General features: G+C 42.7%; 1 protein-coding gene across 3 annotated transcripts in view; it reads right to left on the reverse strand.

Annotated features, from left to right (window-relative positions):
- The window catches only part of CNTRL (centriolin), a 171,328-nt gene that overhangs the window by 20,985 nt on the left and 134,246 nt on the right, over window positions 1-16,097 (reverse strand). For all 3 annotated transcript variants that reach the window (XM_068249054.1, XM_068249053.1, XM_068249055.1), the window contains 2 exons: window positions 13,879-14,067; window positions 7,848-8,073 (listed from right to left, as the gene is read on the reverse strand). In XM_068249054.1, the coding sequence (XP_068105155.1) occupies window positions 7,848-8,073; window positions 13,879-14,067 (415 nt within the window). The remainder of the gene's footprint in view (window positions 1-7,847; window positions 8,074-13,878; window positions 14,068-16,097) is intronic.

Consider the following 16,097-nt stretch of genomic DNA (forward strand, 5'->3'; position numbering starts at 1 on the left):
CAAATCAGATGTTCTTCTGTGATATCCAGCCGCGTGAAAACTGCATTTTAAAGTGACTAATAGTTTCTATATTCGTATAGCGATTTTCTCCTGTAGGACTCAAAGGCAGGCACTAGAGCACACAAAGGCGAGGCAGCCACTAGAGCACTAGCAGTGTTAGGGAGTCTTGCCCAAAAACTCTTTAATAGATTCTGAATAGAAAGATGAACTTGCCATCTTATCAGCCTCATCTCCCCCATCTGATGACTCGTGCTGTCTGGATTAGGCAAGTTTGTGTATGGATCACACTGGAGTTACTAGCAGGCTTCTGTGACCTGCAGGATCTTTTTACATGGCTGGATAGAAGAGAAGAAAGGTGGGGAAGGCAACTTAGTGATGAGTTACCCAGAAGACATCGGGGACCCGAGAGGAACGCCCATGTGATGTCACTGGGGGGAATATAAATGGACATTTGGGGTGGGAAGAGGGGGGGAATGCAAGGGGGTGACTATCGGAGCATGACGGAAGCTGCTTAAAGTGAACAGAGCATCATTTTTAACACCCAGGGCAGCTCTATAGCAAATTAAAAATGCATTCTAAAAATGTAGTTTATTATTTAAAAAAACTTTCATTTTACCTCATTTTTTTACATCTAAGGGTTAAAATAGCCACTTTGTCCTTCCGTAAAGGACAACCTGCAGTTGCTGAGCAGGAGATGGTGGAACACAGATAAGAAATCACCTCATTAGACTTAATTGACCACAAACAAACCCCCATTGTACTTCAAACAGAAAAGACTCCTATTAGACCTACCGGTAATGGAGTTTCTGATTGTCATCCGGGACAACCTGAGATCCGGTCCCGCCCTGGATCTGTGGAAACACAATCAACCAAGAAGATTAAAAGCCCCCGCCCTCCCATACTCCTCAGTGCGTCTGAAAGTAAACAAGCCCAGAAACACCAAGATGTAGAGAGGAACGTCCTTGTGACTAATAAAAAAAAACCCCCAGTGACCTGTATATTACAAGATAGGTGCGCAACAGGCGAAGGGAAAGGGTTATAGGCGTTGTCCCGGATGACAATCAGAAACTCCATTACCGGTAGGTCTAATAGGAGTCTTTCTCTAATTATCATCCGGGACAACCTGAGAGATAGTCAAGAAGTCTTTTTGAACCAAAAAAGACTCACCTAGGGAGGGACCACTGCCTGAAGCACCTTTCTGCCAAACGACTGATCCTGCTGTGATAATACATCCACTCTGTAGTGTTTGATAAAGGTAGATGCGCTGGACCAAGTTGCCGCTTGACAAATTTGCTGAATGGTGGCTCCCGCTCTCTCTGCCCAAGAAGTCGATAAGGAACGGGTAGAATGAGCCGTGATGTTAGATGGTACCGTACAGTTACTCCCCTCATAAGCTGTCCCTATGGTTAATCTGATCCATCTAGCAATAGTATGTCTGGAAGCTTGCTGCCCCCTATTCTTTCCTGCAAATAATACTAACAGATTATTTGATTTCCTGAATTCCCTAGTTCTAGAGAGATAGACTAATATGATTCTTCTGACATCTAGACAGTGATAACTTTCTTCCTTTGGTCCCGAAGGTTTGGAACAGAAGGAAGGAAGGACAATTTCCTGCGATCTGTGAAAGGTAGAAGCTACCTTCGGCAGATAAGCAGGATCTAATCTAAGCCTTACGCTATCCGGACAAATTACCAAAAACGGGTCCTTGATAGATAAGGCTTGTAGATCGCTTAAACGTCTAGCCGACGTTATGGCGATCAGAAATGCTAATTTGTACGTTAAAAACTTTATATCGATTTCCTGAATTGGTTCGAAAGGAGCTTTGATTAGGCCGTTGAGAACTAAAGATAAGTCCCATTGGGGAAAAATCTTATGTGGAAGTGGAGAAGATCTCTGTAGGGCTTTAAAGAAATTCTTTACTAATTCTTCCTGTGCAAGGTGTCTATCTAGAAGAATGGATAAGGCTGAACACTGAACCTTAAGGGTACTAGGTGCTAGTTTCATATCGAATCCATCCTGGAGGAACTCCAGGACAGAACTAGTCAAAGTCTGACTTCTTGAACGCGATTCACATCAAGCTGTATATACCTTCCAAACCTTACGGTATATCTTCTGAGTTACCGGCTTTCTACATTTCATAATAGTCTCAATAACTTTTTCCGAAAGTCCCTTGTTTCTCATTATCACCCTCTCAGGATCCAGGCTGCCAGTTTGAATAATTGTGGACTGGGATGAATCAGCGGGCCTTGAATTAGAAGGTCCGGGCGAACCGGTAGAGGAAAAGGTGGCTCTATTGACAATCTTAGTAGAGTCGCGTACCAAGGCCTCTTTGGCCATTGAGGCGCTATCAAAATTAACCTGACTTTTTCTCTTTGAAGTTTTACCAACACTTGCGGAAGAAGTACTATCGGAGGGAATGCGTAGCATAGGTTGAATTCCCAGGCAAGACTTAGCGCGTCCAACCCCAACGACTCCTGGCTTTTGTGGAGAGAGTAAAAAGGCTTCACTTTTGCATTCCGTGGGGATGCAAACAGATCTACCTCTGGCACTCCAAACCTTTGCGTTACCATTCGGAAGACCTCCGAATGAAGCTCCCACTCCGAATGGTTTATCTCCTGTCGGCTCAAAAAATCCGCCTCTATGTTGAGGGCGCCTTTTATGTGAACCGCGGATAAAGATAGAACTCGAGGTTCTATCCAGTTTAAGATTTCTGCACAAAGGGACATCAGATCTCTTGATCTCGTGCCCCCCTGTTTTGACAGATATGCCACCGTCGTGATGTTGTCGGAAAATATTAAGACATGATTGCCTTCTATCAGAGATTGAAAGGATAGAAGAGCCTCCTGAACTGCCATCAGTTCCCTGAAGTTGGACGATTTCTTTCTTATTGAGGATGACCAATTCCCCTGGGCCAGATTGCCCAGCGCTGTCGCCCCCCAACCCCAGGAACTCGCGTCTGTAAAGATCTTTATTGGGTTGCTCTGCCTCCAGAATCTCCCCTTGTCCAGGTTCTGCGCCTCCATCCACCAGCCTAGACTGTCCTTTACTGTGTCTGGAATAGGGATTAGTAGGTCCAGGGATTCCCTGGATTTGTCCCAATTTGTCAACAGTAATGCTTGCAGCACCCTGCTGTGTGACTGGGCCCAAGTGACTGCTGGGATGGCTGCTGAGAATAGGCCTAGAATTCGCATGATCAATCGGAGAGAAGACATCTCCTGACCCATCATACTTTCTACTTCCGACTGGATCTTTACAATTTTCTCTGAAGGTAAAAAAATCTTTTTTACCACTGAATCTATTTTGTAACCCAAAAATATGATTTCCTGTACTGGAGAGAGGGCTGACTTCTCGTAATTTATAATCCATCCGACCTGAGAGAGGGTCTTGATTACAATGTCTCTGTGGGTTATGAGGAGATCTTCTGATTCTGCGACTATTAGAAGATCGTCCAAGTATGGAACAATCGAGATACCCTGAATTCTTAAAGTTTTCATCACTTCTGCCAGGACCTTCGTGAATATGCGAGGTGCTGTCGCAATTCCGAAGGGCATTGCCTGAAACTGAAAGTGACGAATCCGAGATTCTGTCTTTATTGCAAATCTCAAATATTTTTGATGGGCGGAAAAAATAGGGATGTGCAAGTACGCGTCTCGAAGATCTATTGATGCAAAGAACTCTTTGCCTTTCAATAGGGCTTTCACCGAATAAATGCTTTCCATTCTGAATCTCTTGTATATTAAGAATGGGTTGAGAGATTTCAGGTTCAGAATAAACCGGAACTCTCCATTGGCTTTCCTTACCAAAAAGACATGAGAATAGTACCCCTGGAATACCTCTTCCTGGGGTACCGGTACAATTACTCTTTTTTCCCAATAATTTCTGAATCTCCAATTCGAGACCCCGGGCTTTTTCCGGATCTCTTGGAGTCGGGTTTACAAACTTCCTTTGAGGGGGGGAACTGGCAAATTGAAGTCGGTAACCCTGTCTTATAATCTGCAATACAAACGGATCGGGATTCAATTTCTCCCATTCCGATCGAAAATAAATCAATCTTCCCCCCACGGGCAGACTGTCATTTCTTAGATTTGGAGGGTTCGGTCTTACCAAGAGCGAAACCCCCTCTCCCCCTTCCTCTCGGAAAGGACCACTTCCTCTGCACATTCCGATTCCCTCCCTGAGAAGAGACTTGCTTTAGAGACAGAAACGGTTTCTTACCTTTAACCACCTTCTTTTTACTTGGAAATTGTTTCCCTTTTTCCGCCGAGCGGGATAAAACATCATCCAAGCCCGGCCCAAAGAGTAAATTACCTTCAAAGGGGATAGAACAAAGTCTATTTTTTGAAGTTTGATCTCCCTCCCAGGTCTTTAGCCACACGGCCCGTCTCGCCGAATTCACCAGAGCGGTAGTACGGGCCGACACTCTGATAAGTTCCGTGACTGCGTCCGCTAAAAAAGCCACTGCCCTAAGGACCACAGGAAGGGATGACGCATAATCCTTTAAAGGAGCGCCCTTAGAAATCTGATCAATCAAATTATCCATCCAGATTCTCAGATTCCTAGAGATACATGTTGCCGAAATACCTGGAATGAACCCAAAGGCTGCTGACTCCCAGGCTTTCTTTAGCAGTGAATCTACTTTCCTATCCATCACATCTTTGAGGACACCAGTGTCCTCAAAAGATAGGTCGGAATCTTTCGAATACTTTGACAGGGAAGCATCAAGCTTTGGGCATTTAGTTAATTTTTCAATTTCCGCCTGAGCAAAGGGATACTTTCTCTTGGCCGATTTGGGAATAAAAAGGGGCCTCTCAGGATTTTGCCACTGGGAAGAAATAATTTCTTGCAAGGTTTTGTGGATGGGAAAAACTCTACCCATTGATTGCCCCAATCCTGAATAAACCTGGTCCTGAGGGGTAACATCTGGGATAGGTTCATTAATCTGTTCTGTAGTATAGACCGCTTTTAATAACTCAGAAGATTCCTCCGGAGAAAATAAAAATCTAGGGGTCTTAACAATCATTTCACTATCTGAGTTCTCAGATAGGGGTTGATCCTCCTCCTGAGACCTAGTCTCAGAAAGTGCCCCCTCTTCCTCCTCCTCCTCCTCTCCCTGATCTCCCTCTTCCTCGGCTGCAAGTGTATCCGCAGGAATGGAGAAATGCGAAAACCCTCTGTTAGAAGGTCCCGGAAGGGATTCAGCAGGAGGAGGTTGTACAAAAGATTCTTTAAATTTATCCAGAGTCTCCTGCATGTTTTTATTAACAGATTCCATAACCTCCTTTAAAATATTGGAAGTCTGGGAAGCTACAATGGACTCTGTACAATTTTGACATATATTCCTAGGGGCCTCTAAAGATATCTTAGTATTACATAGGCCACATCTCTTATATTTAGGTGGAGCATTTTTTGACTCAGTTTTTGCCTGCGATTCCCTCCCTGCCTGACTCACCCTTTGGTGAGTACCAAAAAACAAAAAAATCAGGAGCTTTGCTTCTTAGCGTGTTTCCGCGCGGAAACACAGATGAACTGAGGAGTATGGGAGGGCGGGGGCTTTTAATCTTCTTGGTTGATTGTGTTTCCACAGATCCGGGGCGGGACCGGATCTCAGGTTGTCCCGGATGATAATTAGAGAAACATCAGTTACAGTTGAAGAATTTCACAGCTAGCCTGGACAATGCTAGTTGTAAAACAGCAGGGGTTGAGCTTCTGAACAATGGCAGCCCTTGCAGCTATTTGAAGCCAGGAGCTGCTTAGTTCCCTTTAAGGTGGTCAGGCAAAGACAACATTTCTGGCAATTCAGATTTAATCAATATATATGTGTGACAGCGCTCCTCTTCAGACCTACAAACAGAACACAGATAAAAGTTGCACATAGTGCATTACTGTTTTTCCAAATGACGAATTCACATGCGCCCAAAAACGTGCAAAAGTGATAACAAAGTGCTCCACTCATGATGAACAGCAACCCCCTCACACCAGCAGCTCACCAGATGGACACCATCTCACAATCCAGGTAAGTCTAGCGCTGAGCCTTAGAGCGGCCAACTTCAAATATCAGCCTCCACAATGCGTATATCCACAGCGGGATCAAATCCTCTTTAATATGCAGTTCCACTTGTAAAATACATAAAAACATACATAGCGTGATACAGTTCGGATATTCAGCAAGGCCTGCGCAGTGTCAGCGCAGTCACGTGATTAAGAAGATATCAGGCATCTCGGGCCTCATAGCCCAACAGTATCTGGCTGCTATCAGCGGTGCCGGCGTCCCGATATTCCGCTCCCTGCAGCTGTTAACTTGATCAACGTTTTTGCACGTTTTTGGGCACATGTGAATTCGTCATTTGGAAAAACAGTAATGCACTATGTGCAACTTTTATCTGTGTTCTGTTTGTAGGTCTGAAGAGGAGCGCTGTCACACATATATATTGATTGACATTAAGGCTTTGTGGTAGCGAACACTCAAGAAACAGACTTTCTGTATACATTTATATATACTGTTTACTTATACATTTATTTGAGTTATCTAGAGAGCTCATATAATCACTGTGGCATATTTACCGCTTGACGACTGTGGCTGGCGCAGTTTGCGTTAGAAGAGAATTCAGATTTAATGCTTAAAGGGACACTATCGATTAACTTTTTTTTTTTCAATTAAGATAGGAAATATTTGGGAAGTGCTACTAAGTACTGGTGTATACATTTCACTGCTTATCTATTTCATTACGGTTATCTAATTCCTTGCACATTTTTCTGATGGCAGTCTGCTGAAATTCTGAAGGCAGACTCAGTCATGAGGGGAGGGGGGAAATTCCCTCACAGTGTATCTGTTAACCCGGTGTGTGTGTGTGAGAGAGCTCAGTCAGAGACAGGCAGAGCTTTCTCTCTCAGAGAGGAGAGGAAATGTATCTTATGTGCAACATAAACATTAGTAATACTGTAGTGTGTGAAACCTGATACCTGTTTTCAAATAATCTGCTTCAATACTACACTGTTCTTAGTATGCCAGACTGCAGAGATTCACCTCTGCAAATGAGACATTCCAAACGTAACTAAAATCTACACACAATGAATTACAGCTTTTGCCTCTGAAATTTAACATGAATAGTAGGAAAATGTTAACACAGCTACTTAGACATTATTTGTACTTTGTCGTTTTAGAACACTTGGGCATTGATAGTATTTCTTTAAAGGGAACCTAAAGTGAAAAAAAACTGATATAATGAATTGTATGTGCAGTACAGCTAAAAAATTATTAGTAGCACAGATATGAGTCTCATATTGTTTCCAGTACAGGGAGAGGTAAGAAACTTCACTTGTTATCTACACAAAAGAGCTTTTCTGAGCTCTCCGACTAGTAGACTTTAGTCAGAGAGCAGTGCTATTTTCTGAAGCACTTATATCAAAAAACCAGTGTAAGACAACTTCACATAAGATTTTACTTCAAGGAAGTTCAAAGAGTCAGTAGATCTGCTCTGTTTCATAGTTTAATATGCAGAGTTTAGTGTGTAAACTGCAAATAAGAGAGAATGATGCAATGTTATAAAAAAAAAAAAAAAAAAGCTATATAACTGAAAATAAAAATATGAAACTCTTGTCTTTTCTACTAATGTTCTATCAATTATCCGTACTACACATTCATATAATTCATTTTATGTTTTTTTCTCTTCAGTTTCACTTTAATATGATTGGATGTTATGGCAGATTGCAGAATGATGCTAAGGACAATCCGAGGTGGATTCTGCCTTTAGTATGAGGGGATTTGGCTGCTTGCAGGCAGGGATTCTGGGTAAATTTGCCGCCATCTTGTTGGTACAGGACAGTTGCACAATGACTGGGACACTCACGTGCGCTGGCCAGGGATTCCTCCAGGTCTCGGCACCATTTCCCTTCCTCCTGCAGCCGATGTGCACGTTCCTCCAGCGACATCACTTCAGCGCTGATCCCATCCAGAGTCTTCTGCCGGCCGGACAACTCCAGCTCATATTTCTGTTTCTGATCTTCCAGCCGCCCTGCCGACACCTGAAGCTCCTCCTCCCGTGTCTCCATCTCCCCCGCAATCTGCTGCAGGCGCTGGAAGAGGGAACGCACGATTAAAGTGAGAAAATTAGTAGCTTAGGGTTAATCAAGGCATCTCTTATTTCCATGGCGAAATCACTGCTTACCCCGACTGACTGCCCCACCAAACTCCAGTCCCTGAAGCCACTGCCTGCATCTTCTACCGAAAGGACCACAAGCAAGCTAGATAAATGACTCTGTATCATGGATATGTCTGTGCTATAAACCCAACATCACACAAGCCTGAATTAAAGGACCACAACTGCGAAAAATCTTACAATTTAAAAATAAGTGAACACACAAATAAAAAGTACACTTCCCCAGAGGAAAATATACTATAAATTACTTTTCTCCTACGTTGTGGTCACTTACAGTAGTTAGTAGAAATCTGATAGATCTGACTAGGTTTTTGACTAGTCCATCTCTTCATGGGGGATTCTCAGTATTTCATTTATTATTTACAAAAGCAATCCCAAGAAAGGATCTATACAAAGATGCAGGCCACCCACCACCCCCGTTTGCACACTATTCTGGCAGTTGGACTGGCATTCACTAGGTGCTTTTGAAAATAAAGAAAAACCTGGGAATTCTCCTTGAGGAGATGGCCAAGTCCAAAACCTGTCAGTTCTGTCAGATTCTACTTCCTACTGTAAGTGACAGCAATGAAGGAAAAAAGTAATTTATGGCTCATTTTACCCTGAGAGAAATGCACTTTTTATTTGTGTGTTTCACATATTTTACATTGTAAATTTTTTTGCAATACTAGTCATTTACGGAGTTAAACACAACTGGTATGAACCTTTAGCAGAGGATAGTCTAAAATATGACTTTTATTTTAACTAGTTAAGGGGTTCTTCCGCGAATGAGGAAAAAAAAAAGTGGTTTATGCATAAACTATTCAACATCCTTCTAAAATAGTGTAAAAAGTTGTTTTTTTTTAAAAATGAATGGTTGCATCAATACAACATGTAATGTAAATAGGCTAATCCATTTGTTAGGGGTGTTTTTTTTTACTTTCTTTTCACAAACATAACTCCTGCCTAAGTAGTTTTCAGTGGTATAACCCACTTCTAGCAGGAATCACCGTTATAGCCCTAACGGCTGAGCTCTGCTGAGACGCTGAATATGTGTTTACATTGTTGCTAGGCAACTAGAGGCCGTGCAGAGACTCGTTTGTGAAAAAGAGTCATAAGCTGCTGGGAGAATGAATCAGTCCCATCTACACCACATGATTCTTTGTCAGATTCGATTCAATTTGATTCGATTTATTGATTTGATTCAATCTCACATGTCCAATTCATGATTCAATTCAGTTTGAATCGAATTGAATCGAATCATGAATTGGACATGTCAGATTGAATCAAATCAAATTGAACCAAATCTGACAAAGAATCATATGGTGTAGATGGGACTGATTCATTCTCCCAGCAGCTTATGACTCTTCACAAACGAGTCTCTGCACGGCCTCTGGTTGCCTAGCAACAATGTAAACACATATTCAGCGTCTCAGCAGAGCTCAGCCGTTAGGGCTATAAAGCAGCATATACACGCGTAGATGCGGCCGCGATGCTCCTTATCAATCGAGCTGCTGATGCGGCTCGATGGATAAGATCCGACAGGACGGATCTCCGCACCGCCGATTCCCTGCTCGCTCCCCGCGAGGGGACAATGGCAGGGAATCGAGCGGAAGATAAGCGGCGCCGGCGGGGACGAGCGGGGAATCGTATGTGGTGCACGCGCGGCGAACAGGGACGCGGCGGGCACGCGGAAGAGGCGATTCGGCGGCTAATCGAGCCGCCGGATCGCAGCCTCATCTACCCGTGTAGATGAGGCTTAACGGTGATTCCTGCTGGAAGTGGGTTATACCACTGAAAACTACTTAGGCAGGAGTTATGTTTGTGAAAGGAAAGTAAAAAAAACACCACCCCTAACAAATGGATAAGCCTCCCAGCCGTCAACCATCACTATTTACATTACATGTTGTATTGATGCAACCATTCATTTTTTAAAAAAACTTTTTACACTATTTTAGAAGGATGTTGAATAGTTTATGCATAAACCACTTTTTATTTTTTTCCTCATTCGCGGAAGAACCCCTTTAAAAACTGACTACAGAGCAAGGAGGGTGAGCATATCTAGTGACTGGAAACTGGCTAGCATGAGAATAGGCCCCTAAAGGGTTATAAATCAGGGGAACAGTCAAATGAACAATTGCCTTTTCCTTCCTTACATTAGATAATAATACAATGTTACCCCAAATAAAAAAAACACATACAAGTTTCGCCTCCCTACTAAAGGCTTCATCGGGGTACAGTAAAGTGCAAGCAGTGAACAGGTACAAATCAAATAGCCAAGTTGGCTAGATCTCTGGCCAAAATCCTGTTATAATGTGTGACTAGATTGTATACATGTATTGTTTTAAATGCCCTTTCACCTGGGCACCTGGCCCTTTACTCCTGACACCGCCTCTGTCCTCCGTGCTCTTTAGTCAGTTTTTAGAAAGTTAAAATAAAAGTTATATTTGAGAATCCACAGAAGGTTCATACCAATTGTATATCTGTGCTATAGACCAGCAGATCTGGATGTACAGTTGGATAAATGGCTGTATATTTAGGCTGCATCTGTGCTATAAACCAGCAGATCTGGAGGTACAGTTGGATAAATGGCTGTATATTTAGGCTGTATCTGTGCTATAAACCAGCAGATCTGGAGGTACAGTTGGATAAATGGCTGTATATTTAGGCTGCATCTGTGCTATAAACCAGCAGATCTGGATGTACAGTTGGATAAATGGCTGTATATTTAGGCTGCATCTGTGCTATAAACCAGCAGATCTGGATGTACAGTTGGATAAATGGCTGTATATTTAGGCTGTATCTGTGCTATAAACCAGCAGATCTGGAGGTACAGTTGGATAAATGGCTGTATATTTAGGCTGTATCTGTGCTATAAACCAGCAGATCTAGGTGTACAGTTGGATAAATGGCTGTATGCTGTATCTGTGCTATAAACCAACAGATCTGGAGGTAGAGCAGGATAAATGGCCGTATATTCAGGCTGTATCTGTGCTATAAACCAGCAGATCTGGATATACAGTACAGTTGGATAAATGGCTGTATATTTAGGCTGTATTTGTGCTATAAACCAGCAGATCTGGAGGTACAGTTGGATAAATGGCTGTATATTTAGGCTGCATCTGTGCTATAAACCAGCAGATCTGGGGCTACAGTTGGATAAATGGCTGTATATTTAGGCTGCATCTGTGCTATAAACCAGCAGATCTGGAGGTACAGTTGGATAAATGGCTGTATATTTAGGCTGTATCTGGGCTATAAACCAGCAGATCTGGATGAACAGTTGGATAAATGGCTGTATATTTAGGCTGTATCTGTACTATAAACCAGCAGATCTGGAGGTACAGTTGGATAAATGTTGGATAAATGTCTGTATATCTAGGCTGTATCTGTGCTATGAACCAGCAGATCTGGAGGTACAGTTGGATAAATGGCTGTATATTTAGGCTGCATCTGTGCTATAAACCAGCAGATCTGGAGGTACAGTTGGATAAATGGCTGTATATTTAGGCTGTATCTGTGCTATAAACCAGCAGATCTGGAGGTAGAGTTGGATAAATGGCTGTATATTTAGGCTGTATCTGTACTATAAACCAGCAGATCTGGAGGTACAGTTGGATAAATGGCTGTATATTTAGGCTGCATCTGGGCTATAAACCAGCAGATCTGGATGTACAGTAAATGGCTGTATATTTAGGCTGTACCTGTGCAATAAACCACCAGATCTAGGTGTACAGTTGGATAAATGGCTGTGTATTTAGGCTGCATCTGTGCTATAAACCTGCAGATCTGGATGTACAGTTGGATAAATGGCTGTATATTTAGGCTGTATCTGTGGCATAGACCAGCAGATCTGGAGGTACAGTTGGATAAATGGCTGTATATTTAGGCTGCATCTGGGCTATAAACCAGCAGATCTGGATGAACAGTAAATGGCTGTATATGTGCTATAAACCAGCAGATCTGGATGTACAGTAAATGGCTGTATATTTAGGCTGTACCTGTGCTATAAACCAGCAGATCTGGAGGTACAGTTGGATAAATGGCTGTATATTTAGGCTGTATCTGTGCTATAGACCAGCAAATCTGGAGGTACAGTTGGATAAATGGCTGTATATTTAGGCTGTATCTGGGCTATAAACCAGCAGATCTGGAGGTACAGTTGGATAAATGGCTGTATATTTAGGCTGTATCTGGGCTATAAACCAGCAGATCTGGATATACAGTTGGATAAATGGCTGTATGTTTAGGCTGTATCTGTGCTATAAACCAGCAGATCTGGATGTACAGTAAATGGCTGTATATTTAGGCTGTACCTGTGCTATAAACCAGCAGATCTGGAGGTACAGTTGGATAAATGGCTGTATATTTAGGCTGTATCTGTGCTATAAACCAGCAGATCTGGATATACAGTTGGATAAATGGCTGTATATTTAGGCTGTATCTGTGCTATAAACCAGCAGATCTGGATATACAGTTGGATAAATGGCTGTATTTTTAGGCTGTACCTGTGCTATAAACCAGCAGATCTGGAGGTACAGTTGGATAAATGGCTGTATATTTAGGCTGTATCTGTGCTATAAACCAGCAGATCTGGAGGTACAGTTGGATAAATGGCTGTATATTTAGGCTGTATCTGTGCTATAGACCAGCAGATCTGGAGGTACAGTTGGATAAATGGCTGTATATTTAGGCTGTATCTGTGCTATAAACCAGCAGATCTGGAGGTACAGTTGGATAAATGGCTGTATATTTAGGCTGTATCTGTGCTATAAACCAGCAGATCTGGAGGTACAGTTGGATAAATGGTTTCTATAGTTAGGATGTGTCTGTGCTATAAACCAGCCGATCTGGATTCATACATAAATGGCTCCATATTTAGCTTGCATCAGCTCAACTGGCTACATGAACTTCAGGGAATAATTTGCATAGCCCCGCCCCTAACATTCTGGAACCGCATAATACTCTTTTATAAACGATTATTATAGCATAAGGCAGGGAAGGCACTTGCCACTGCGATATCACAGCGGTTTCCTGTTGTGCTGTGATTGCGTTTCAGTTTGCGTTTTTCATGTGCAATTTTTTGTTCTTATTTGTACATACAATAGATTGAATAATGTGCACGATATACAAAGCAAAAAGCTTCTTTTTTACTGCAGAAAAAAAGGCAAAAATGGAATTCAATTCCTCGCTCATTGACTTAACACTTTATCAGCCAGCTATTTAGGGGCTTGCAAGTTGCAAGTGCTCCAGGCCAATTAGTTTTAGCGCATTTTTAAAAAATTTGTATTTCTTACATTTCCTTGCTACTAATTAGTACTGCTGTAATGGGTATGTATGGCCACTTGTCACTAGGGGGCAGTGTGAGACAATAACAGAGGACTTCTGCTTTCAGTTTATATGTTTTCTGCTAGTAGAGAGAGATCAAAGCATTCCAAGAATTTACAGCACGAGTTCTGCTGACTGTGGTGAAAAGCAGTACAGTATCTCAAATAAGATAATTCCTTTGAAGCTGCTAATGGGTTAATCCCATGCACGGTGGTGTGTGTTTCCCATAGTGCAGAAAAACACGTGCCATTTAGCCCAGTGTGTTCCCTGCCTGGTCCGCATTAGTGATCTTCCCCTGCAGTCAGTAATCCTCACAAAGTAAACTTGATTTTTGCCACTTTTTATTTTGGTGACTGACAATCAGACTCTTACTTCCTGTGTTGGACAGGAAGTGACATCATGAAAGTGTTGCTCTTACATCTTCTTGTTGTGCAATGTGCCGTTCCTTCTCCTCAATGCTCCTCTGCAGCTGCTTCAGGCTTTCCAGCTTGTGCCGCTCCTTCTCCTGCAGTAATTTATTCTGGGCGGAGCTCTGAGAGACCTCCTCCCTCAGGGCGGAGTGTTCCCGCAGCATGTCGTCCCTCTGCTTTGTGGTGCTCTTTAGATCCTGCAAGACATCACAAATGGGGAAAAATGGTGACTGCAAAGTCCAGTGACATCATCAAAGTTACCAGAGTACAGAAATGCTCCATGAAGCTGCCCCCCTACAATCAGCACAAATAAAAATTCCATCATGTTTGGTTAGTGCCACATTTGTGCCCATTTGTGTTGCAAAAATTAAAATTTGTGCAGCTTTCATTTTGATGATAATAGCACTTACCGTATTTCCAAAACAATACCACCACCCAGCCCCCCATACAACAACCTACAGACATGAAATTAGTATGGTTGGGTAGTGCTGCGCATGTGCTCATTTGTGCTGCAAAATGCATCTTTTAATCTTTTATAGTTTGAGATATTTTATAATTCTTATAGAGATCAAAAGTTCACTCAGCCTCCCTACAACATTGCAAAGGCTAAACGAGGCTGAATTAACTTTTGACCTCCTATAAAAACGTGAATATCTCAAAAACTATAAAAGATAGAAAGATGATTTTTGCAGCACAAATGAGCACAGGCGCAGCACTACCCACCCATACCAGTTTCATGTCTGTAGGTTGTTGTATGGGGGCTGGGTGATGGGATTGTTTTGGAAAGAATAAGTGCTATGATCTTCAAAATGAAAGCAGCACAAATCTTAATTATTGCAGGACAAATGGGCAGAAACGTGGCACTAACCAAACATGATGGAATTTTTATTTGTGCTGATTGTAGGTGGGGCAGCTTCAAGGACCCGTACATAAAGTGGAAAAAGTATCGATCCTTGATGGTTACCCATAACCTCCAAGTAGATATGCAGTATATAAGAATACTTGTGTAGGTAATATACTCGCAAGGGTGGGATTGCAAGAACTTACAACGGTAGCAGGAAAAAAGGGCGTTGGCTGAGGGTGCATGAAAAGGGTGCCGCCATAGACTAATGCAATTATCATTAATACAGTGAAAAAAGCAGAAAAAAGGGCGCAGCGATAAATATCGCTAACAACATTAGAACATTAAAGCTTTTGAAGCATGTTATCGTTTTAGAAGCGTGCAACATTATAGCTTTATCATATCATTTTATTTGTATGTACAGATTTTACGTTCTCAAAGATATTATCATTTGTATTTGGAAGAGGGTGTTTCTGCAGAGGGAGGGGTGGTGGTTAGGGTTAGGCGCCAGTAGGGGAGTGGTTAGTTTTAGGCACCACCGGAGGGTGGATAGGCAACACCGGGAAGGAGGGGGGGGTGAGGTGCCACCAGGGGAGTGGTTAGTTTTAGGCACCACCAGGGGAGGGTTCTGTGTGAGAGCAGGGTTGGGTTAAGCTGTATTGTTGCATTACGTAACGATTTTTAACATTTATATCTTTTCGTTATTATGTCCCGTTCATACGTTATTTCATTATTACTTCCCGTTATCAGATTTAATTATCCACCGGTGCCATTTAGTTACCCAGCCGGGCCCTTTTTTCATGCACGCCTTGCAACCATCATCTGAGCCTGCTGCCAAATAACAGTCCTCGCTCGGTGAACAAGGCCTGTTGGTGCAGATGCTGGTCAGTCACTGTTTGGATAAGTTCTGAGGATGCCAAGGTCCTCGTTACTAAGAACCCCTTGGGGTATAGGCTATACTAAAACAACTGGTGGAGGTGCCCTTGATGATATACTACCAGGACTGTGGGGTTGGAGTAATTTCAGGTTAGGGTGATTTTTTTGTACCAGCTTAACAGCCCTGGTAAAAATTAGACTAATGCTGGGGATACACGGTATGTTTCTGTACCGTGTATCGAGCTGCACGATAGATTGTGACGCGTCCCCGCGGCCGCCCGCATCAATTCCCGCTTGTCCCCGCGGGCACTTCTTATCTTTTCCTCATTTTTCCCTATCGTCCTGCCTGCGGTATCGAGCGGGGAATCGATCCGGCGGGTTATCGGACACGGCGGAAATTATCAGCTGAGCCATCAGCAGCTCGATACATGGTACAGAAACGTACCGTGTATTCCCAGCATAAGGAGTCCGATTCTGAGCAATTTTGGGCACCTGGAGTCGGAGTCGGAG

This window comes from Hyperolius riggenbachi, chromosome 8, assembly GCF_040937935.1.
Source record: "Hyperolius riggenbachi isolate aHypRig1 chromosome 8, aHypRig1.pri, whole genome shotgun sequence".
Classification (NCBI taxonomy): Eukaryota; Metazoa; Chordata; class Amphibia; order Anura; family Hyperoliidae; genus Hyperolius; species Hyperolius riggenbachi.